The sequence below is a fragment of the Loxodonta africana genome, chromosome 1, assembly GCF_030014295.1.
Source record: "Loxodonta africana isolate mLoxAfr1 chromosome 1, mLoxAfr1.hap2, whole genome shotgun sequence".
Lineage (NCBI taxonomy): Eukaryota > Metazoa > Chordata > Mammalia > Proboscidea > Elephantidae > Loxodonta > Loxodonta africana.
The window spans coordinates 18,376,498-18,402,279 of record NC_087342.1 but is presented as its reverse complement, the minus strand read 5'-3'; the positions used below and the strand labels follow the sequence as shown (position 1 = coordinate 18,402,279).

Here is a 25,782-nt window from a genome sequence, read left to right as displayed (position 1 = left end):
AACCCCATAAATTAATCTTAGTTAATGTTATTTACAACATGAACACTTACTAATATTGTTGAATAATAAAGTTACTAAAACTACAAGCCAAAGTAATAGGATAAAAAATATGGCCTAAGAAAATTTTATACAAGACTGAAAAAAAATTTTGAGTGACATGATCCAGCTGAAGCATGGGACTAATAGTTGCAAAATTATTACATGCATGTTTGTTTCTTGATCTTTTTATAGCCCTATATATACATGAAAGTCTTACTTTTGCAACTAAAAATAAGGAATAAAATCTATCTCTTTAATGTGTAGCCTGTGCTGGTTTTTTGTTGCACAAACACCGTATTCAATTTTTTATTAAACTTGAGATAAGCACATGCTGGTTTCATTTTTCACTGAAATGAGATGACTTCTGTTCTTTTTCTTGATGCTTGTTATGAGAGCAATTGCTCACACATATAGTTGAAACTCCAGCAAAATGAACATTTCTTTCCTGTGAAGGGCGGGGTCCTCTTTTTTCACGGAAATCCAGAACTTGTCTAAGGGGAGATCAGTCAATCTCATCTCGAGAGTACAAGCTGATACAGCTTTCAAAGTCATTCTTCTTGTCTCCAAGTCAAATTCTCAGGCTAAGAAGATCAGAAAATCTCCTTCATCTAGCCACGTACTTGTGTGGCAACATGATCTAAGATTCGATTTCCTTTTAAATCCCAGAATCTTGTCGCCTGAAGTCAAACTATTTTCTTCAGGGTTTTGCAGAGCCTTGCTCAACTGACTCGTGTGATGAAAAATGTCTGCTAAGTAGGCTCAGTTTCTGCAGCCATTCTTCAGCTCAAAGCATGCTGCAAAACCAGCCTACTAGTTTTTGGAAGTGCCCCTGAGATTTGCTGTTGAGCTCAGACACACCATTGAGAAGTCTTCCTCTGCTGAACCATTGGATTTCTGCAGGTAGCAGCTTTATGTGTTCTTTGTTCGGGCTTTCATACAGTTTTTAAAATATTCTCGAGTGGACAGGTCTTTGTTTATTAAGGCTAACCATTTTCGTAGCATCATTCAGAACTTTTTTCATTTCATCTCTCTAAAGACTTTTAGGAAAAAGCGGTGTTTTTGCTTTTTTTTTTTTTTTGACAAAATTAGATGTATTAGTATCCTAGGGGTGCCGTAACTAATTACCACAAATTGGGTGTCTTAAAACAATAGAAATGTATCCTGTCACAGTTCTGGAGGCTAGAAGTCCAAATTCAGGGTGTTGGGAGGGCCATGCTCTCTCTGAAAACTCTAGCAGAAGATCCTTCCTTGTCTCTTCCAGCTTCTGGTAGCCCCAAGCATTCCTTGGCTGATGGCAGCATAATTCCGATCTCTGCCTCCATCTGCACATGGCCGTCTTCATTCTATGTTTCTTTGTCTATGTCTCTTCTCCTCTTTTTATAAGGACACCAGTCATATTGGATTAGGGTCCACAATACTCTAGTATGACTTCATGTTAACTGGTGACATCTGCAAAGAACCTATTTCCAAATAAGGTCACATTCACAGGTACAGGGGGTTAGGACTTCATCTTAGTCATCTAGTGCTGCTATAACAGAAATACCACAAGTGGATGGTTTTAACAAACAGAAATTTATTTTCTCACAGTCTAGTACGGTAGAAGTCCAAATTCAGGGTGCCATCTCCAGGCGAGGCTTTCTCTCTCTGTCAGCTCTGGAGGAAGGTCCTTGTCATCAATCTTCCCTTGGTCTGGGAGCATTTCAGTGCAGGAACCTCAGATCCAAAGGACATGCTTTGCTGCTTTCTTGTGGTATGAGGTTCCCATGTCTCTCACTCACTTCTTTTATATCTCAAAAGAGATTGGCTTAAGACGCTACCTAATCTTATAGGCCTCATCAATATAACTGCCACTAATCCATCTTATTACCTCATAGGGACAGGATTTACAACACATAGGGAAATCACATCAGATGATAAAATGGTATACACTCATACAAGGGAATCATGACCTAGCCAAGTGACAGATATCTTGCGGGGACACAATTCAGTCCACAACAGACTTCAACCTGTATTTTTGGGGACACAACTCAACATAATATAACGCTTTTCTTTTTAACAAGAGGTAAAACCTCTCATAAAGCAAATCATTGATTGGGTGCCATCAGTAAGATGCTAACATAGTTCCTCCAAGACAGACCTATTGTTTTCAGATATGAAGACAAAACATCTAGTATATCTTGGTCCTTGCTTGTTTTGGGTGGCACTTTGCTGAAGAAAAATTTTCTTGAGTTTCATTGTCATTTGCAAATTTTACAATTGCTAAAGCATAGCACTTACAGGTGATTCATTAATCTGAATAGAGAAATTATTTTTCAATTTATTATACAGAACCTCTTCAGCATCAACCTATCAATTTATTATACTGTTTATGTCTCAGTTTACTCATACTATCACCTTGTCCTACCATTTTGCTCACTGTAATTTTGAATGTGAGCCAAGTAGGTGTTTACCAGCTATGTGACTTTTCTTATTCTGGGCAAAACATTTTTCTATTCAATAACTTGCTTCCCAAGCCTTTTTGCTAAATGCAACTTTTTTTTTGTATTTAAAAAAAAATTTGATGTGACTTTTTTTTAGCAGTAATTTTACTCTGTTTTGAATCATAGCCATTTAAATAACCAGAACCTTTACTTGGCAAGTGACTGTGATTTGTAAACTGTCTTTTAGATTTTGCTGGAATCATTGCTACACTTGTAATTTTATTTTTCCTCAGATGATGCACAATGACATAGGGCAATCTGGATTACCAGTCCATCTAAGACCCACGGTTAAGTAGTTTTTATTGTACAGATGGACTTTTCTGGTATGCCCATCATTGTATCAGTATAGTGAAATGACTCCAATAATAGTAATTCTTCACCAATAACTTTATCAGAATTGTCCACAGTCCTAGAGCCCTCTTCCATGGCATACCTCTTCTTCAAAAATTGCCACATCGGGCCATCAGACGTGTTTGTAACACAAAAACTAATATAAAGCAGAGGGCCCTAACAAATAATTAAATGAGAAAACTGCCCCCAAATAGTATGAAAACTTCATAGTACAACTCACTTAGGACCTACATAAAGGAGCCCTGGTGGCACAGCAGTTAAAGCGCGCGGCTGCTAACCGAAAGTTTGGCAGTTTGAACCCACCACCCACTCCTCAGGAGAAAGATGTGCCAGTCTGCTTCCGTAAAGATTACAGCCTTGGAAAACCCATGGAGCCATTCTACTCGAAGTACGCAGTTAAAAGATGACATACAGAGCAGTTCTACTCTGTCCCATATGGTCTACGAGTCAGAATCGATTCAACGGCAGTGGGTCTGACTTTTTTTTTTTTTGATGACTTACACGATCCACACTTTGCAAAGAGGCAGGAGGCAGATGAGTTGTATATAAAAAATCCTTCTTTAGAATGAGAAATAATGCCCCCATAGGATTTACTAGGCTATAATCTTCATGGGGAAACCCTGGTGGCATCGTGGTTAAGTGCTACGGCTGCTAACCAAAAGGTGGGCAGCTCAAATCCGCCAGGCACTCCTTGGAATCTCTATGGGGCAGTTCTACTCTGTCCTACAGGGTCGCTATGAGTTGGAATTGACTTTTGGCAATGGGTTTGGTTTTGTGGGTTTTTATCTTTATGGGAGCAGATCGCCAGATCTTTTCTCCTGTGGAGCAACTGGTGGGTTCAACCAGCCAACCTTTTGGTTAGCAGCCAAGTGTTAACCACTGTGCCACCAGGACTCCTAAGAAGAATGCTAGAAAAGCTGAAACAAGAATTTCCTCATATAATGGATGGGGAAAACCTTTCCCCAGAGCCAGCGCTCTGAGTTCAGACTTCTAGCCTCCTAAACTGTGAGGATAATAAATTTCTGTTCATTAAAGCCACCCACTTGTGGTATTTCTCTCATAGCAGCACTAAGAAACTAGGGACAAATTCTGACAGGAAAGTAGACACTAAGGGTGCAGATGAAGGTGTGAGCTCTTAAGGAACCTAAGATCGCTGAGGACTAGAGGGAACTGTCTGAGACTATAGGAAGGAAGCCTCTTCCCCAGCAAAAGGATGGGTGTGGGCATGATTACGTGACCTTCGTAGGCAATGGCACTGGGATATTGAAACAGTGTTCCCTTCTAGCCCGCTTGCATCTGTGGCCACAGGAATTAGATTAAAAGCCCTCATTACTTAATATCTGGCTCGTGAATTGTCCTAAGCACTGCTACTCATCATTGACCTGAAATCGTTCTGCTCAAACCATTTTTTAAACTCGTTTTTCTTGCTTTTGTACCAGACTTCCCCTCTTATTCACTTTGGGCTGGTGACCCGGTTTTGCATTACCCACTTGACCCTACTGCTTGCTCCCTGAGTGGCAGGCACCACAATCCCATGGATAAACAACTACTTTTCCCAACCCCCAGCCCATTTCCTGGAATTCTGCCCCTTCCCAGCCCTCAGCTCTCTCAGCACCTTAGACCATCTCCCCAAAGGCCCTCGGGAGTGAAAATGAATAAAATAAGTTTTCAGATTTACCTGCCTGTTTGACTGGGAGAGGCGCTTTATGTGAATGAAGGCTCAAAGAAAGTCCTTGAAAATTAAGGTGGACATTTTTAGCACATCTGGGGGCCTGATGGTGTAGTATAAAGTCACAGTGCTGAATACCTGGGATTCAGGATGAACTGAGAAGGTTAGATTCTCTTTCTTAAGAACTTAATAATATTAAATGCCATGTGGTATTCTGGATTGCATCCTGGAACAGGAAAAAGACTTCAGTGGAAAAACTGTGATGAAATCAAAGTCTGTAGTTTAAAGTGTTGTACCAATTTTAGTTTTGATTAATGTACTGTGGTTAGGAAGATGCTAAAATTAGGGGAAGCTGGGTGAAGGGCAAAAGGGATCTCTTTGTACCATCTTTGCAATTCTTCTGTAAATCTACAATTACCTGAAAATAAAGTTAAAAAATAATAATTAACATGTATTGAAGGGGTTCTATGTGTTAGGCACTGGGCTAAACACCTTAAGGGAATTATTTCAGTTATCCTCACAACAATGCCTGAGGTGAGCATTATAAGCCCGATTTTACAGGTTTTGGAAGAAAGTTTAGGCCACTCCACTAACAATACATTTTCAAAAGTTACCACTGAGTGGTTTCTGACTCATGGCGACCCCATGTGTGTCAGAGTAGAACTGTGCTCCATACGGTTTTCGATGGTGGCCTTTTCAGAAGTAGATTGCCAGGGTTCCAAGATGCCTCTGGGTAGACTCGAACTTCTAAACTTTTGGTTAGCAGCCAAGAGCAGTAACTGTTTGTGACACCCAGGGACTCCAAACAATGTATTAGAATACTCTGATCTAATAAAGCAGGTAAAGAGCTGGGGTGGCAAGATAGTCTCTTGAGAACCCTCCACTACAGGGTGTAGAATTTAGATGGTTGGTAGTAAAAGGAAAAAGAAGGTGGGAAATCTCTTTTCTCTTCTCCATTATCTATCAGATTTAAGGCTAGTTTGGAGGTAAAAGTGAATAAGTTCTATATAGGCCATCACAAGTATGCAGTTAAAAGATGACATAACCAGGAGAACCTGTGGCAGATCTACAGCTCTTCTAAAGACTTAGAATATTCTATCTTTAGAAAAGCTCTCATTGCCTTGTGGAACTTTTAACTGGGTAGCCTGCCAAGTCCTAAGAACTATGTATAAGGATATGCTAAGGATCCTGAGATATGGCCTATTTTTAGCCACACTGAATTGGAATTTCAGACAGTAGGAAAGACACGTGACCTGACTTCTGGGACTAAGACTGCATGCAGAGTCTTCCAGAGGCAAAATTCTATGATATAGTAAAACCCTGACATCCGGATACCATTATAGATCCCCAAATATCACTAAATAACATAACATCCCTCAAAAAATGGCGCTAAAGTATAGTTGAAAATGTTAAGTACCCCCCCACCTCCTTAGCCATGAATGAGAGTACTTAGATGCCAAGAAGAAAATGTGGAAGAAGAGTCATCAGCTAAACTTGTTTACTAGCCAAGTGACCCTCTTTCCTGCACAGCATATTTCCTGGTCACAAAATTAAATTCTTACCTTAATAAAATGACAAGCAACTTACAGATTACTGCCCAAATCAGTTAAAACCACTAATAGCAAACCTGCCGTTGTCAAGGACCAATTCATCTGTATTACAACGTCTGCAATTGACTTTAAAATGCTTTAGCAAAGACAGTGTGCGTTGTTCTGATAGAAAATTCACACACCCGGGTGGTCAGCTGCTAGTCAGAAAGGTCACAGGCACTTCTGTTGTCCCTGTCTCAATCACCACCTGAGGCTCTGCTAACAAGCACAGTGAAGATCAGAAATGGGTGTTGATGAAATCAGTTGCTTGTTAATTAACAACTATATCATAAATTGGCTCTGATCAATGAAATTAGAAGTCCCTGGGTACCGCAAACAGTTAAGCACTGGCCTACTAGCCAAAAGGTTGGTGGTTTGAATCCGCCCAGAGGCACCTCGGGAGACAGGCCTGGTGCTCTTCTAAAAGGTCAGAGCCTCGAAAACCCTATGGCACAGTTCTACTCTGCACACATCGGGTCGCCAAGAGTCAGAACAGACTTCACAGCAACTAACAACAACAGCAAATCAGTGAAATTACAGATGTTCAAGGTATCTGGGTAGGCTGAAGTGATCGGAGAGACTCCACAGTCTTGCAAGAACAGGGTGTAAGAATCTAGTGAGGCCGCAACTCGGTACCTTGGGGACGGCCCTCAAGGCTCCACCCTTGAATGTTCCCGTGATCAGCCCCTGGCCAGGAGCATGTCTGCTTACATGATGCCATCTGTAAGGGCAACTGAATCCCGGCCTCTGAGGTGTTTCTTTCTCTGCCTCACGTGAGCCTTTCATGCGAGGTGGTGGATAAACATTTAACAGGACAAAGAGCTAGGATTCGGAGCTTCCCAACAGGCTGAATGAACACTTTTGCTAATAAGCTTTTGCTTAATTAATTAATTTCTGTCCCTGTGGCAGAATTTGGCTTGAGACTTGCTTTCATTATAATTTGTCAGTGAGGTTGTCAGAGATTGGTTAACCCTCATCACCTCAAACTTCTTGGATAGCCACCATCATCTGCCTAAAGAACTGAAGAGTAAGCCACTAGGTCAATTTGCAATGATCTGCAAATCATGTTTTTCTTTATCCCTTTCTACTTCTTCCTCCAAAAGTCTTGTCTGCACAATTAAAAAAACTCCTCACTATAAAAGTCCACGGTGCTCTACAATCTGATCAGGGCCCCAGTTATCAAAATTGCCTTTCGCACCTTCTTTCCCTACCCACCAATCCAGACTCCCAGTCCTAGAGAATTGCAACAGACAGGGTAGCTGCAACGATGGACTCAAGCGTGGCAACGATTGTGAGGATGGTGCAGGGCTGGGCAGTGTTTTGTTCTGTTGTACATGAGGCTGCTGAGTTGAAAGTGACTCTATGGCATTTAACAAGAACTCCGCACATTTAGGAATTAAGTCCTAGGGGTCACCTGAATGGGGAGTACTAGGACTTCCACTTGATTATCCTGAAACACACGGATAGGAGGTAGACAATTCCCTTTCATCTCTTTTTGACTTCTCTTTTTCTCTTCCTCCCCTAAACAGGATGATGGGGTGTCTTAGTTATCTAAAAAAAAAAAAAAAAAACCCACTTGCTATCAAGTTGATTCCAAATCATAGCAACCCTGAAGGACAGAGAAGAACTGCCCCGTAGAGTTTCCAAGAAGCATTTGGTGGATTCAAACTGCCAACCTTTTGGTTAGCAGCCGTAGCTCTTAACCACTACACCACCAGGATTTCTTTAACAAACAGTCTAGGAAACTTAGAAGTCGGAATTCAGGACGCCAGCTTCAGGGGAAGGTTTTCTCTCTCTGCCAGTTCTGGAGGAAGGTCCTTGTCATCAATCTTCCTCTGGTCTAGGAGCTTCTCAGCACACGGACCCTGGGTCCAAAGGACATGCTATTCTCCTTGCTCTTATTTCTTGGAGGTATGAGGTCCCCATGTCTCTCTGCTTGCCTTTCTCTTTGATGTTTCAAAAGAGATTGCCATAAAACACAACCTAATCCTGTAGATTGAGTCCTGCCTCATTAACGTAACTGCTACTAATCCCATCTCATTAACATCATAGAGGTAGGATTTACAACACATAGGAAAATCACATCAGATGACACACAATGGTGGACAATCACACAATACTGGGAATTATGGCTAAGCAAGTTGACACATATTTTGGGGGGACACAATTCAATCCATGACACAGGGTCTCAATTGAGATTGACTAAAATTTAGTCTTTCAAAGTATTCCCATTTTAGAACACCACTAACACCAATGTTGTCCTACCTAAGCAAACTTGAGAAGCAGGCAAAATTTCTTTGTTAATGCTCTATCATCTTTTCGAATATAACGCCCCGTGTTCGTCCCACTTACATCCAGTGACGTCAAGGCTCTCCCAGCCTTGTTGTTAGCTGTTGTTAGCCCCCAACCATTGTGACCCATAGGATATTTTCTTTGGCTAATTTTTCAGAAGTAGATCACCAGGCTTTCTTCCTAGTTCATTTTAGTCTAGAAGCTCTGTTGAAACTTGTTGTGCATCACAGCAACATGAAATTGAACCTGTGTCTCCCACATGAAACCATCACTGCCCTAAAGGGTTTCCAAGAAACGGCTGGTGGATTCGAACTGCTGACCTTTTGGTTAGCAGCTTGAGCTCTTAGCCACTGCACCACCACCCTTTATACTCCCAAATTCTCCTTGCAGCCTCAAACAAAGTATCCATTCTATGAGAGATTAATGAAGGCTCAACTAGAGTTTATATAAGCACATCAGTCAAATTCACACCCAAAAGGAGGTGGGAGGGTGGAGGGCTCAATGCAACAAAGGGAAACTCTCAATCCAAACAAATCTCTTACTTGTAGGAAGTTGTTACTATTGCTGGTTGCCATCCAGTGGATTCTGACTCAGGGCAACCCCATGTGTGCAGAGTAGACCTGCTCCATTGGATTTTCAAGGTGGTGACCTTTCAGAAGCTGATCGCCAGGCCTGTCTTCTGAGGCACCTCTGGACAGGTTCAAACCACTAACCTTTCAGCTAGTAGTCGAGCGATTAACTATTTGCACCACACAGGCCTTTACTCGGAGACAATTTCAACACCCAGGTAAAAAACCTGGAATTCGTTTCTTATCATCAACCATTCCCCCATCTCTCCTGAGCAAAAGAAATTGTAGAGTTTCCAATTACAACTGAGAAGATGATTCTAGAATTTAATTAATTTTCTTGACTGGCAGGATGGTTAGGTCAATTTGCAACAATCTACAAGTCATGGCGATGTGGTTCTGTAGAAATCAAGTTCCCCAAAGAACTGAGAACAGCAAATGGGCAAGGATGTTTCATGTTAGCTGAATGGCACATCAAACAGAAACTACACTCCAACTGGGTCAGGTTGGTACACAAACCTCTTTATGGCTTCTAGGACATAACTCCCAGAAGTTCAAAAGTCAAAATATATTCGAATTCAGGGGGCTGTATATTTCTGCCTTTGAAGTGATGTTTCATTCATCTGTATTGTTTCACATTTTTAACTTTATTTTTTCAACAAGCACAGCAATTTAAACTATTCTGTACATAAAGGGGCCCTGATGGCACAGTGGTTAAGAGCCACAGTGTGCTACGGCTGTAAGCCAAAAAGTTGACAGGTCAAATCCACCAGTCGTTCCTTGAGAACCCTATGGAGCAGTTCTACTCTGTCCTATAGGGTCGCTATGAGTTGAAACCTACTCAATGGCAGTGTTTTTTCTTTTGTTTATTTTTATCCATAAGGCAGTCCTGGACCCAAGATTTAAAATCTTTCAATAAAGTGTTAAAAGTTTCTCTATAAAAGTCTTAGGCATTAAAAAAAAATCTAAGTACTTTATATTTTTTATTTATTATAGATTTTAACATTACATTTTCTATTTGTTGCTAGTGTTTAACAATACAATTGACTTTTGCACATTGGTTTTGTATTCAGCAAATTTGCTAAATTTTTTACTAATCCTAATAATTTATCACACATTTTCTGGGCTTTCCTGTCTCCTCACCCTAATCTACAAACAACAACAGCTTTTAATTTCACTTTCTAATTCTTACACCTTTTCTTTTCCTTATTGCGCTAGGTAGAATATTCAATTTCAAAGATAAGCCAAAGTATTGATAATGTAGGCACCCTTATCTTGTTCTGATTTTTAAAGGAGTGCTCTCAACACTTCACACCTAGGTATGATTTCTTGGTGCAGGTTTTTGTAGATACAGTTTATCAGGTTAAGGAGGTTTACCCCTAATTTGCTAAAAGGTTTTTTAAAAATTATAAACTGGTATTAAATTTTATTAAATGCTTTTTCTTCATCTGATCTACTTTACCATATTGCTTTGAAGATTTTACTAACCTTGTGTTATCCTACTGGATTAGGAAGGGCTTTTTTTATACATTGATAGATTTGGTTTGCTAAAGATCTGTTTAGTAATTGTGTTATTTATATTCAAGAACGAGATTGGTCTCTAACTTGTCCTTTCACATACTGTTTTGGTACACTATCCTCCTAAGAGGATCTGAGGAGTGTCTGCAGTCCCCGGATGGTGTAAAAGGCTAACATGCTCAACTGCTAACCAAAAGGCTGGAGGTTCGCATCTACCCAGGGATGCCTCGGAAGAAAGGCCCAGTGATCTACTTCCAAAAAATCACCTATTGAAAATGCTATGGAGCACAACACTGCTCTGACACACGCGGAGTCACCATGAGTCAGAATCAACTCAACAGTAACTGCTTTTCTCTATATTTTGGAATAGTTGGTACAGAATTGGAATTACTTTTCCTTGAATATTTGTAGAACTCTCTGAGTCTTTGCTGTAAAATTTATCAAGGAAACAGGGAAGAACTAGCCCCATGAAATGGGTTAGAATAGAGGGAAATGAAAATAAATTTGCTTCGACTACATCCTTCAAGACCTACTTGGTCTATACAGCTGATCAATATGTAGAGAAAGGTCTGAAAAGACAAAAGCTGGTAAGAGTAGTTATCCTCTGGGAAAGGGACTAGATTTGGGGGCAGGGAGCCTTGCTTTTATCTGAATTGCTGGAATTATGATTTTTTTTATGTGAATATATTCCTGTATCATTTATGTATTTCAATAGTTTTTAAAGACTGAAAATTATTGCAAAGAGATGGCTTTCCAGATCACTGAGAAGTTGGGGAGACACCTAGAATTGTATTCTCCCCTTCTGAGAAAGTGGCTTTACTGATGCTAAGTTGGACTCAACAACTAAACCAACTCCAAGTTTCAAAAGTCAAGATTGTTACATTTAAATCCTTCCAGAATGGTGGTGTAAATCTGAGCATAGCACTGGCAATGGCAAGAGTGGGCTGGGCAGGAGCTATCTTTGAAGAGAATGTCTGTGGCAGCTGCGCCCCCTGTAGGGAACTCCGGGCAAGGAAATGCCCTAAAAAAGACATCACCTGCTCCTGCCTTGCTTCAGTTAAGTTGAAACAAGCTAATTTATAGCAGGCATTTGTAGTCTTTTTTCACTGATGAAATTACTAAACCTGCAACACTCAAAACTATATTTAAATTACATTTATGTTTTCAGAAGCTACGTAAACAATAGCGGGCTTTCCTCTTGCTGTGATGCTGGAAGCCATGCCACCAGTATTGCAAATACCAGCAGGGTCATCCATGGTGGGCAGGTTTCAGTAGAGCTCCCACACTAAGACAGGCTAGGAAGAAGGACCTGGCAGTCTATTTCTAAAAAAAATTAGCCAGTGAACACCTCATGAATAGCAGCGGCACATTGCCTGATATAGTGCTGGAAGACAAGCCCCTCAGGTTGGAAGGCACTCAAAATACTACTGGGGAAGAGCTGCCACTTCAAAGTAGAGTCGGTCTTAATGATGTAGATACAGTAAAGTTTTGGGAACTTCATTCGCTGATGTGGCATGATTCAAAATGAGAAGAAACAGCTGCAAACATCCATTAATAATCAGAATGTGAAGTATGAATCTTGGAAAATTGGAAGTCATCAAAAATTAAATGGAACTCATAAAGATCAATATCTTACTCATTAGTGAGCTGAAAGGGACTGGTATTGGCCATTTTGAGTTGGATAATCATAGATCTACTATGCCAGGAATGACAAATTGAAGAGGAATGGTGTCACATTCATCGTGAAAAAGAACGTTTCAAGATCTATCCTGAAGTATCCATACAACTACAAGGAAGACCAGTTAATACCATTATTCAAATTTATGCACCAACCACTAATGCCAAAGATGAAGAAATTGAAGATTTTTACCAGTTTCTGCAGTGTGACATTGATCAAACATGCAATCAAGATGCATTGATAATTACTAGCAATTGGAAAACAAAAGCTGGAAATAAAGAAGGATCAGTAATGGGAAAACATAGCCTTGGTGACAGAAATGATGCTGAAGGTCAAATGATAGAATTTTGCAAGACCGATGACTTATTCATTGCAAATACCTTTTTCAAGAACATAAATGGCAACTGTACACATGGACCTCACCGGATGGAACACACAGGAATCAAATCGACTACATCTGTGGAAAGAGATGATGGTGAAGTTCAGTATCAGTCAGAACAAGGCCAGGGGCCAGCTGCTGAACAGAGCATCAACTACTCATATGCAAGTTCAAGTTGAAGCTGAAGAAAATTAAAACAAGTCCACGAGAGCCAAAGTACAACCTTGAACATATCCTACCTGAATTTAGAAAACATTTCAAGAATAGATGTGATAAATTGAACACTAATAACCGAAGACCAGATAAGTTGTGGAATGGCATCGAGGACATCATATACGAAGAAAGCAAAATGTCATTAAAAAGACAGGAAAGAAAAGACCATCCATTTTGGATGTCAGAAGAGACTCTGAAACTTCCTCTTGAACAGAGAGCAGCTAAAACGAATGGAAGAAATGATGAAGTAAAAGAGCTGAAAAGAAGATTTCAAAGGGTGGCTTGAGAACACAAAGTAAAGTATTATAATGAAAGGTGCAGAGATCTGGAGTAAGAAAACCAAAAAGGAAGAACACGCTTGGCATTTCTCAAGCTGAAAAAAGAATGGTGCCATAGAGAATGAGAGGCGCATTTCAAGGAGGCACTGATAACGGTGTCAAATGCTGCAGAAGTCATTTAGACCCAAAAAGTGTCTGGGGCTCTGGTGACACAGTGGTTAAAAGCTACAGCTACTAACCAAAAGGCTGGCAGTTCAGACCCACCAGTCACTCTTTGGAAGCTCTATGGGGCAGTTCTACTCTGTCCTATAGGGTGTCTATGAGTCAGAATCGACTCAACCGAAGAGTTTGGGTTGTTTTTAAAAGGGTCTAATTGTTGTTGTTAGGTGCCATCGAGTCAGTTTCCAACTCATAGTGACCTTACGTGACAAAGCAGAACTACCCATAAGGTTTTCTTGGCTATAATCTTTACAGGAGCAGATCACCAGGTCTTTCTCCTGTGAAGGTGCCAAATGGATTTCAGCTGCCAACCTTTGAGTTAGCAGCCAAGCGCTTAACCATTGAGCACCAGGGCTTAGTGGTTATTGGTAATGTTGGCAAAGGTAGTTTTGGTGGCACATTGAACACAGAATGATAAGGGGAAAACGTAAGTATAGTCTCCTTTCTAGAAGTTTAGCTAAGTCAGTTTAAGTGGAAGATATATGAACATTTTTTAAAAACATTTTATTGTGTTTGATTTAGGTGAAAGTTCATACAATTAGTTCCGTGACATTGGCTGCTATCTACCCGTTTCCAACCTTCCTTCCCCTTTTTTGTCTCTCCCTGCCCCTCACCTTCTTGTCTTTGCTTTTGGGCAAATGTTGCCCATTTGGTCTCATATAGTTGACTGTCCTTAGGAGCACATCCCTCAAAGGTGTTATTGCTTATTTTATACGCCAGTCTATTATTTGGCTGAAAGGTGACCTCTGGGAGTGGCTTCAGTTCCAGTTTAAAAAGGGTGTCTTGGGGTGATAGTCTTGGGGTTTCCTCCAGTCTCTATCAGTCCAGTAAGTCTGGAATTTTTTATGGATTTGAATTTTGTTCTACATTTTTCTCCCATTCTAACTGGGACCTTCTATTGTGTTCTTGTTCAGAGCAATCGTTAGTGGTAGCAGAGCACCATCTAGTTCTTCTGGTCTCAGGCTACATGAGGCTGTGATTTGTGTAGGCCATTAGTCTGTGGACTAATTGTTTCCTTGAGTCTTTGGATTCCTTCACTCTCCTTTGCTCCAGATGGGGAGATCAATAGTTGTATTTTAGATGGCTGCTCACAAATTTTTAAGGCCCCAGAAGCTACTCACCGAACTAGGATGTAGAAATCATCTTTATGAACTGTTATACCAATTGATCCAGACATTCCTCTTAGCCTTCAAGCCCAGTAACTCTGTCCCACGAGGTGTCTGGATATGTCTAAGAAGTTTCCACACCTGTGCCCCCATGTGCTCTATTATATATACGAGTATATACAGAGCACATACAAACACGTATATACAAACGCCCACAAATACACCTATATATGCACGTGCATGTACTCCCATTCGCCCTCCCACACCTATATAGCATACTTATCTACCTATTGGCACAAACCAGTGCCAATCCACCAGTTGCTCCTTGGAAACTGTATAGGGCAGTTCTACTTTGTTCTGTAGACAGGGTTGATATGGGGCGGAATCCACTCAACAGCAGTGGGTTTGGTTTATTACTGTTGCAGAATTGTATGTTGTAGCATTTACTGTAGTTTATTTTGCACCTCTCAGTGTCTTCGTTTACCTTGGTCATATTGTCCTGACTTCCTCCATATTGTATATTGCCTTTCTCTTCACCAGAATTAACATGTCTACTATGAAGTGATTCTCCCTCCTCCCCCCTCCCATCCCTGGTAGCCGTCAAAGAATGTTGCCTCTGCATGTAAACCTATTTTTGACTTTTTATAAAAGTGGTATAATATTTATCCTTCTGTGATTGCCTTATTTCATTCATCATTCATGTCCTCCAGATTCATCCATGTTATGCTTCATGAACTCATCATTAGTCTTTATCATTGTGTAGTATTTCACTTGGAAACCCTGGTGGTCTAGTGGTTAAGTGCTACGGCTGCTAACCAAGAGGTCGGCAGTTGGAATCCACCAGGCACCCCCTGGAAACCCAATAGGGCTATGAGTCCGAACTGATTTGACAGCACTGGGTTTTAGTATTCCATTGTATGTATGTACCACGTTTTGTTTATCCATTCATCCGTTGATGAACACTTTTTGCTACTGTGAATAATGCTGCAGTAAACAAAGGCATGCATATGTCTATTCGTGTCACTGCTCTTATTTCTCTAGGATATATACCTAGGAGTGGGATTGCTGGATCACACCATATTTCCATTTCTAGCTTTTTGAGGAAATGCTATACCGTTTTCCACAGAGGTGGTAACATTTTACAATCCCACCAGCAGTGTACAAGGGTTCCAATCTCCCCACAACCTGCCAGCATTTGTTTTCTGGTTTTTTGACCAGTGCCATTTTTTGCTGGGGTAAGATGGTATCTCACTGCTGTTCTGACTTGCATCTCTCTAATGGCTAGTGATCATGAACATCTCTTCATACATTTGTTAGCCGCCTGAATGTCTTCTCTGGTAAGGTGTCTGTTCATGTCCTTTGCCCATTTTCTTTTTTTTGGATTGTCTTTTTCTTGAGTTGTTCAAGTTTTCTATATATTTTAGAGATTAGACCCTTGTCAGATTTATTGTTGCCAAATTTTTTCCCCTAGTCTATAGGTTCTCTTTTTACTCTTTTGATGAGCTTAAGTATTTAATTTTTAGGAGGTCCCAGTTACCTAGTCTATCTTCTGTTGTTTATGAGCTTTTAGTTATGTTCGATAGTGTATTTATGCCATAGATTAGGACCTCTAGCTTTGTCCCTATGTTATCTTTCAAGAACTTTATAGTTTTAGGTTTAACGTTTAGGTCTTTGATCCATTTTGAGTTAGTTTTTACATGTGGTGTGAGGGATGGATCCTGTTTCATTTTTCTGCAAATGGGTATCTAGTTTTGCCAGCACCATTTGTTAAAGAGACCATCTCTTCCCCCATTGAATGGACTTCAACCATGTGTCAAAGATCAGCTGTCCATAGCGGGATGGATTTACTTCTGGGTTCTCAATTCTGTTCTATTAGTCTATGTGTCTGTTGTCATACAAGTACCATGCTGTTTTGACTACTATAGCTGTATAGTAAGCTCGGAAATCAGGAAGTGTGAGACCTTCTACTTTGTTCTTCAGTAACGGTTTAGCTATTCAGGGCCTCTTTCCTTTCCATATAAAGTTCAAGATTAGTTTTTTCATTTCATTAAAGAGTGTTGTTGGGAGTGCATTGTATCTAGAGATCACTCTGGGTAGTACTGACATTTTCACAATGAGCATGGTTCATTTTTCCTCTTTTGGTTTCTTGCAGTAGCATTTTGTAGTTTCCCTTGTATAAGTCTTAGTCATCTAGTGCTGCTGTAACAGAAATACCACAAGTGGATGGCTTTAACAACGAGGAGTTTATTCCTTCACAGCCCAATAGGCTAAAAGTCCGAGTTCAGGGTGCCAGCTCCAGGGGAAGGCTTCCTCTTTCTGTTGGCTCTGAAGGAAGGCCCTTGTGATTCATCAGTCTTCCCTTGGTCTGGGACCATCTCAGTGCAGAAACCTCAGGTCCAAGGGATGCACTCTGCTCCTGGTGCTGCTTTCTTGGTGGTATGAGGTCCCCATGTCTTCCTGCTCACTTCTCTTTTTTATATCTCAAAAGTGATTAGTTTAAGACACTACCTAATCTGGTAGACTTTATCAACTGCCACTAATCCATCTTATTACATCATAGTGATAGGACTTAAAACACATAGTGAAATCACATCAGAAGATAAAATGGTAGACAATCATACAATCACACAAGGGGAGAGCCAAATTAACAGATATTTTGGGGTGATACAATTCAATCCATGACAGTCTTTTATGTCTCTGATTAGATTTATCCTAGGTGTTTTATTCTTTTGGGGGCTAATGTAAATGGTTTTTTTTTTTTTTGGCGTTTTCCTTGTTAGTGTAGAGGAATCCAACTATTTTTTATGTTGATCTTGTACCTTGCCACTTTGCTAAAGCCTTCTATTAGTTCCAGTAACTTTCTTATGGAATCTCTGGGATTTTCTATGTATAGGATCATGTCATCTACACATAAGGATAGTTTTACTTCTTCCTTTCCAATTTGGATACCCTTTACTTCCCTTTCTTGCCTTGTAGCTCTAGCTAGGACTTCCAGCAAAATACTGAATAAGAGTGGTGATGAACATCCGTGTCTCCTTGATGTTTTCAAGGGGAATGCTTTCAATTTCTCTGCTGAGAATAATGTTGGCTGTTGGTTTTATGGGAGCCTTGGTGGTACAGTGGTTAAGAGCTTGGCTGCTAACCAAAGGGTCAGCAGTTTGAATCCACTAGCTCCTTCTTGGAAACCCTATGGGTCGTTCTGCCCCGTTCTATAGGGATTTTGAATTGGAATCAACTCGATGCACTGGTTTTTTTTTTTTTTTTTTTTGGTGGGGTGAGGAGTTGGCTTTATATATATGCCCTTGTTTTGAGGAATTGCCCTCCTATTCCTATTTTGCTCAGTTTTTACCAGGAAAGGGTACTGGATTTTATCAAATGCCTTTCCTGCATCGATTCAGATGATCATGTGATTCTTTTCCTTTATTTTAGTGAATTGCACTGCTTTTCTAACATCGACCCGCCCTGCATCCCTGGTATGAATCCCACCTGATCGTGATCTACTATTTTTTTGATACGCTGTTAAATTGTTGACTAGAATTTTATTGAAAATTTTTGCATCTATACTCATGAGGGATGCTGGTCTGTAGTTTTTTTTTCCTTTGTGATATCTTTGCCTCGTTTTGGTATCAGGGTTATGCTGGCTTCACAGAATGAATTAGGGAGTATTCCTTCCTTTTCTATGTTCTGGAATAGTTTGAGCAGAATTGGTGTCAACTCTTCCTTGAATGTCTGGTAGAACTCTCCAGTGAAGCCATCTGGGCTGGGGCTTTTTTGCGAACACACTTTTATTTTGCTGAAGGGTTAGAGATAGAAGGAGGGACTGCAGGCACAGGAGAGCCAGGATAAACCAGAGTAGCCTGAGGACCTGGGAGGTGGTAGAACAGGTCTTCATTGGGGCCAGCCTCTGGGAGAAGAGGAACATCTTGCACTGAGCCAGAAAGGAAGATGGCAAAAAACCCACAAAAGCCTGAAGAAAGTGCTGAGATGGTGGGATAAAGGGGTTGGGAGTCATGAGACCGCTCTGGAGAAAAAGGGAGAGGAAAAAAGATCTAGGAGCTACAGTGCTCTAAGAGCCCAAGAGAGAACTGAGAAAAATCACTGTGTAAATGAGTTAGCACTTGTTTAGCACATTGCCTGACACAGTACTCTATGTGTGATTATTCATCAAACATTTCTAGAAAGTCCTCAGGTGAACTACAGAGTTAAAAACAAGAAACCACAGGTGGGAGGAACAAAAAAAACAACACACACACACAATCCAGATACATATATATCTCACTTTTACAATTAATACCACAGGAAAGATACTCAATTTATAAGAACAAAAGGCTATAAAAAAGGGAGCTCAGAAAACAAGAATGAGCTTTTTTGGAAATTAAAAATATGACAGCCAAAGTAAGTTCAAAAGAAATTAGAAGGTAACAACAAGGAAATTCTCCCAGAAAGTTAAAGACAAAAGACAAAGAGATGGAAAGCAGGAGAGAAGGACATGAAAAACAGAAGATTAATGCTGGAATCCCAGAAGGGGGTTAACAGAAAAAATAAGGGGCAACTATTAAGGAACTAGTAGAAGTCAATTTCCCAGAAATGAAGGAAATGAGTCTGTAACCAAGAGGACCTGCCAAATGCCCAAAGGCAAGGAAAACACATACATGTTCCCAAGGCACTTCCTGGTAAAATTTCAGAACAAAAATTCCAGGGGGTGGGGTCACATATAACGATTTGTCATCAGAAATGGCAGATTATAAGACAATGAGGCAGTGACTTCAAAATTCTCAAGGAAAATGATTTCCAACCTAAAATCCAATACCATCAATTAAACAGGAGGCATGTCAGATGTTCAAAGTCTTAAAATTTTTCCCTCTCTTGTACCCTTTCTTAGGAAGCTCGTGGAGGGTGTACTTTTCCAAATGAAGGAATAAACCAAGTAAAAAGATGATGTGGTGTTCAGAAAAAGGGTCTAACTTGGGACAAAGGTGAAGTCACGCCCCAGGGTGCCAGAGGCGCAGAAGGTCTAGACAGCAACAGTCCAAGCTGAAGCCCCAACAAAGTTCCAGTAAAGAAAAAGAAACTATCAGTATCTGATATGCTAAACCGTATAGAAAAGTCTTCAAAGGATACTTGCAATTTTGCGGCAAGTTTAGGAAAACCTGGTGATAGGAACTAGAAACAAAAGACACAAAAATTAACTGGAAAAGCAGAGTTGTACAAGCAATGATATGTAATGATAATAAATTACTTAACTCAAGTGAATAACCCTTTGACACTATAGTCATGAGATTAACACTGACTACTAATGTAATGGAAACCCTGGTGGTGTAATGGTTAAGAGCTAAGCTGCTAACCAAAAAGTTAGCAGTTTGAATCCACTAGGCGCTCCTTGGAAAGCCTATGGGGCAGTTCTACTCTGCCCTATACTGTCGCTATGAGTCAGAATTGACTCGATGGCAATGGGTTTGTCTTTTGGTTTGGCTGACTCATCTAATAGGAGCCCTGGCAACACAACCATTAAGTGCTTGGCTGCTAACCGAAAGGCTGGCAGTTTGAACCCACCAGCCACTCCACAGGAGAAAGATGTGGCAGTTTGCTTTCGCAAAGATTTATAGCATTAGAAATCCCACTGGGCATTTCTACCCTGTCCTATAGGGCTGCTATGAATCGGAATTGACTAGGTGGCAACGGGTTACTAATCTAAGAAACTGGCACCTCTCTTAACTGAGGAACTCAAGGAAGAGGAAATGGGAGAATGGGATGCTATGACAATACCCAAATTTTTGACCTCTGTAACAGGAGGTTGCTAGATAAAATACACAAATGTCAACAAATACCTGTTTAAGCATGAGATAACATATGCTAAACTCATGGCTCCCCCTGTGTGCAGACAACTACACTCCATAGGGTTTTCAAGGCTGTGACCTTTTGAAAGCAGATTGCCAGGCCTCTGGCGTAGTGGTTAAGTAGTACGGCTGCTAACCAAAAGGTCAGCCATTTGAATCCACCAGGTGCTCCTTGGAAACTCTATGGGGCAGTTCTACTCTGTCCTATAGAGTTGCTATGAGTTGGAATCAACTTGACGGCAGCAGGTTTGGTTTCGGTTTCTTCCAAGGTGCCTCTGAGTGGGTCTGAATTGCCAATCTTTCGGTTAATAGTCAAGCACTTAACCGTTTGCACCGTGGGGCTTCCATGAGTCAGAATCAGTTCGATGGCAACTGCTTTTTTTTGTTTGTTTTAAAAATAGATAAAAGAGTTAAAAGTAGATGATTTTCTGGAGTAGGACCCAGCAGTCGGAAAGTTTAAAGCCAGGGAGTAGCACTGTTCATTATAATTTCTTAAAGATTGAGTTTTTAATCTATGTAGCTTACTTTGATAAAAAACTGAAATAATTAGAGACATAATATCTCCCCTTCATTGCTGGATGATTCCTCAGAACAGAAAACCTGTTAAATTATTTAAATTAGCATAAAATAATTCCTTATTTAAAAAGCCCCCATAAATATAAAAGTAATAAAGCATGCATTAAGCTTCTAGAAATAGTGCTTATCAAATCAACCATCCAGTTATCTTTGAACTTCTCTTTGGCAATTCTTAAAAAGTATCAACTTTAAGCGCTTGTTACGGTTAGTTTAAGGACATACAAATATTAGAATAGCACTAAACAGCTTTACAGTGAGACAAAGACATTTTAGAAGCAGTCATTGCCCATACCCCTTCCCCTGGTTTAAAAAGGTATATTTTATGCTTTTTGGTAGTAATCCATCTACCCATCAGGATCCTGAGTCATCTTTTGCAGGGCCATTGTTTCTTGCTTGGTTTGATGTAGTTTCCTTAAGAACCACTCCAAGAAGGTACCTGGCTATCAACTTCTTAAAGGTACTGACCATGAATGAACAGTGATAGTTATTGCAGCCGTTACACCTGGCAGGGTAGACAACATTCCAGACTACGTTCATATAATGAAGCGATGCCTTAAGGTATTGCACTCTTAAAGATCTCTTGGTGCATTTAACACTGAACTTCTGGTTAGATCCTTATTAGACTGCCAGGTAAGCATTAGAATTCCAGGCCAAGTTGTGGAAGGTGTTCAAGCAGGTCAGAAGTGCTGCCCTGGGGCAGGCAGCCTGGAATATTCATTCATTCTGAAACCTGATTTAAAAAAGAGAGGCTCATGCTTGTTACCCATAAATTTCTGGAAATCTTTCTAATTTGGAGCTTTGTAACACATTCAAAAATGGGACCAGACACGTTTAAAAAACACTTAGCCTTAAAAATACTAGAATGTTAGTTGAAAACCTAATTAGAATTATTAACACTTACTCTTTTACACTATTCTGATCCAAACAAAGAATTAAAGTTTAGAAAAGGGAAAATAAACATTAAAAAAAAGTTTATTTCTAGCCCTGAAAGAACAAAATTATTGAATAAAGTCATCAAATACAGCAGTTAATGTCAACATAACAATTAAATAGAACAGGATTAAATTAAAAATAAAAGGCAATATAAAATCTGAAGAGAAAAGACAAGCCACTTTCACTTCTACCCACCAAAATTAAGGGGGGGGGGGAGCCACACATTCTTACCAAAGATGAAGGTCAGGCCAATGCTAGATTCTTCTTCGTTAACTCCCACATCATCTACCACAGACTTTGCCAGGCTGTCCGATAAATGTGCTGAGAAAAAAAAAGTCTACGTATATATTCTTCTTTTTCATATATATATATATATATATTTTTTTTCCCACAGACACTGTGGAAACACTACTTTAGTTGCTTAAGTATTTGTCGTGGGGGCAGTGGAGACAAGGAAGACCATCTGTTTTTTTATATAACTACAGAATTCCACTATAAAAAAGCCAAAATGAATATTAATTTGGAGTATTTTTGCTACAATCTAAAACGAGTTTTGGACATTTCAACCTGGATGTGGTATCCTCGGTGTATTTTAAAAATTTTAGATTCAAAGACTGATGCAAATTCTTTAAGCACCCATTTTTCTAACTATAGCTACTGCCTGATCTGAACTACAATTCTTCTGGCTAAAACACAGAAATACATCACAAACGAATGTATATTTCAATGAGCACTACAAAGAAATACTCCTAGGTGGTTTTGAACTGTTTGTTAAAGGCGCAGGTTCATTTGGGACTGGTTTTGGAGTTACTAGGTAACTTTTAAGCAGCTTGTTATCTGTATGTTGAAATACTGTGTGCCAGGCCCTCGACACCTGAAGATAGCTGTGTTAGCCCTTGTACTAGCATGATCAGTCACTTCATATTGCAGGCAGGACAAAACAGTCTGTATTCTCATGGCTTCCCGGTTTCAGTTGTCCTAAAGGCAGCAGGAGGAGCAGGTGACCTGAAGATCGCCAGAAAGTCTCAATTATAATAAATAAGTACTATGTAATATTATCCTAAGGAGAGAAAACTAAATTAACTTTTAGATTTAAACAAGGATTTTCATTTTAAAGTGACGACATAAAAGATGAATGAATTCAAAGACAATTATTAAAAAAAAAAAAAAACATAAACCTTCATTCAGATACAACTGTTCTTTCAACAAGGTCAGAACATTTTAATTTAAAAAATTAACTAACAAATCACAATTCCATATTGCTTTTAAGATTATTCTGTTTAAAAATGACGCATTTCATAATTAACCAAAGTACATTGCAACTACAGGTTAGTTTACCCAAGTAAGTAAAGAATAAACCACAGTACAGCTCCCTTAACCTAGGAGTCAGGCTTTAATGACAAAGTCCGTTGCCAGCAATGGACGTGCAGGTAACCATCAAAAAAGTTGTAAATGCAAATCCCAAACTGCTTCTACAAACCGAAAAGCCCTTTGTTGAGTCACAGGCATAAAAATGGGTCACTGGCACGTACTCGATGAGTACGGTCCTTACGACTCATGCGTGGGTGTGCCTTCTCAGGGGCCTGACGGTCCCAGTCTCATCACCTGGTGGGTTTTCTGTTTCCCTGGTAGCATCTTCTTTATCATAATCCATCCAGACAACTGTTTAGAAAGAATGTGCAAATCTGGAAACCAAGAGGCACTGTAGCTTTTCCACCAGAAACTGCCCAGCTTGTTTCCATAATTTAGTAATAGCTGTAGAAGGCCAATATAATCCAGATGGAAATGAAATCAAGAATCAATTGAAAATAGAGACCAGTTAAGTGCTCTAGATATACTTTTCATTAATCATTTTACTAGTTTTTGTGAAAAACATTCCTAAAAACAGCCATTTCTATGCTCACACCTGTTATCGTAACACAGATATTATGGAAATAATAGGATATAAAGCCCTGCTAGTTCCCTCAATGCACCCCAAAACACCAAAACTACCTTTATTCATTATTTGTACTCTTTCAGGCTGGTGGGTAGGTGTGAAGTTCACTGGGAAGGGATGTTGGGAACACACCGCCAGAACCAAACCACAGATTTTTCTTTTACATGGCTCCTGGCACATCAGAAGGGACAATCCCTCCTCCAAACACAGAACAATGACAGGAGGAGAGAGGCGAGGACAGGAGAGAAGAGTGCACTCTAATAATTAATGCTACAGGTCACAGACCTTTTCTTCAATCTTTAAAAAAATAAAAAGTACACTACCATCAAGCACATTTCACTTTTATCTTCCTTTCTCCAGTTTTTCACTTGAATATTATCTACTCACTTGAAAAACACCTAAAGTTACACAACATCTCAAATGATCCGTGAATTCATCCAGAAAAGTACTTTGTCACTTAAGTTTTTCTAGCGACTAAGATGCTGATAATGGGTTGGGAATGATATAACTTATGGTAAATCTCCACGGTTTACTGCATCTCTATGTAACAGACATTCCTCTCTTTTCATGAATATAACCTCATCGAATTACTGTTTAGTTCACCAACGTTCGGATCTCCCACTCTGTCTCTGCTATCCTCAAATCTCTTTCTCCTTTAAATGGGGGTGGGGGGCAGAAGGGGAGGGAAAAGTTAACTTTTAAGTTCTGCAAATTCAAGGGTTATTGTATTATTTGACACTGGGGGTGTGGGTGGGGTTAATTTTAAAAAAAAACAAACAATCTAAACCTAAAATTACAACATATACAGAAACTTATTTGCAAAATGAAGGCGAAAAGTGGTGGTTCGGGGGGTGGGGAGAAGGTAGCCACACCAACCAAAGTCACAAAGCTCAAGTTGGAGTAAGAACAAATCACTTTGGTTCCTGAAGCCACGTCTGAAGAGGAAACAGGGAGAAAGGGAAACAAAGCTGTAAGGAGAAACAGTCAATAGGACTCTTTTTCTGACTCAATGATTTAGTTATAAATATAGATTATTAGTCTTCTCTCTATACATGTAACAAAAGCCAAACAACTTACTACCATGAAATTTCTAAAACTGACTTTCACATTTGTTAAAAAAGGTAAAAATCACATACTTTTCCCTTCCTTCAGTTCAAGTTCGGAACTGAAATAGTACACATAACAACAGCTGGTCCTAAGTTCTATGTAAAGTTAAACTGCATCGAGCCCCTTTGCCAATATAAGGAGCAGCATAATTTCTATCACGCGTGCCTTGGATTTAAGCATGAGAAAAACTTCTCAATGCAACTCAAAAGGAGCAAGTCAAGGAAAAAGAAAGCTATGAAGAAGAGAGAAAATATGACTGGTAGATGAAACAAATATGAAAACTCGAATGTGCCATTCAAGTATTGAAAATACCCCCAAAAGGGCCAATGAATGGGATCAATTACAACAAAGTCAGCAAAATAAAATACAATGCAAATCTCAAGCATGATAAATGGCCCTGATGGGCTGAGCGCCGGAAGATGTAAGGCTAGTGATTCAGTCCATAATTCCTTTTGGACCCTAACGACGGGGTTCATTTCAAAGTCATAATTCGTTTTTGCAATTTTCTCTTGGTTGTCTTCAGGGAGTAGTTTGCTTTTTCTTCCATGTTATGCAGACCATTTCTCTCAAACCCCCGAATAGAGTAATAATTTTCATATATTAAAAGATTTTTTTTTAGAAAATGGAGAAAAGAATGAGGCCACGGCAATGATGTTAGCGGTTACTCTTCATTGCTTCTTTAGCTGCCATGATCAGTGGTGTCAAGCTAGATAATGGCTTGGCCAGCTTCAGGAAGGGATGCTGCCAGAAAAGAGGGGAAAAGACGGGGGATGTATAAACGTCATCAGTTTAGAAACACTCAGTATTTTCTTTCAGTGACGCCCCAAAGACTACTTTATGGATCATAATTATTTATGATCATGTTTATTTCATAAACAACACATTTTAATACCTGTATAAAACCAACATAATCAACATATCACTTTTATAGCTCACAGCTGAGCCTTTTAAAAAGTTTTCCTAATATTCATAAAATACAATTAAATGACCGTCAGCACAAACAGGTCTTAGAATTG

The 25,782-nt window shown here is 39.8% G+C and overlaps 2 protein-coding genes across 2 annotated transcripts in view; both read right to left on the bottom strand.

Moving 5' to 3' along the window:
* The window catches only part of SENP5 (SUMO specific peptidase 5), a 93,603-nt gene extending 70,744 nt beyond the window's left edge, over nucleotides 1-22,859 (bottom strand). Inside the window, exon 1 of the mRNA XM_023551659.2 lies at nucleotides 21,955-22,859. The gene's annotated coding sequence lies outside the window, so the exon portion shown is untranslated. The remainder of the gene's footprint in view (nucleotides 1-21,954) is intronic.
* A 47-nt stretch (nucleotides 22,860-22,906) lies between these two features.
* PAK2 (p21 (RAC1) activated kinase 2) overlaps nucleotides 22,907-25,782 on the bottom strand; it is an 84,833-nt gene continuing 81,957 nt past the window's right edge. The window contains exon 15 of the mRNA XM_003412939.4: nucleotides 22,907-25,507. Coding sequence (XP_003412987.1) covers nucleotides 25,421-25,507 — 87 coding nt within the window. The 3' untranslated portion in view covers nucleotides 22,907-25,420. The remainder of the gene's footprint in view (nucleotides 25,508-25,782) is intronic.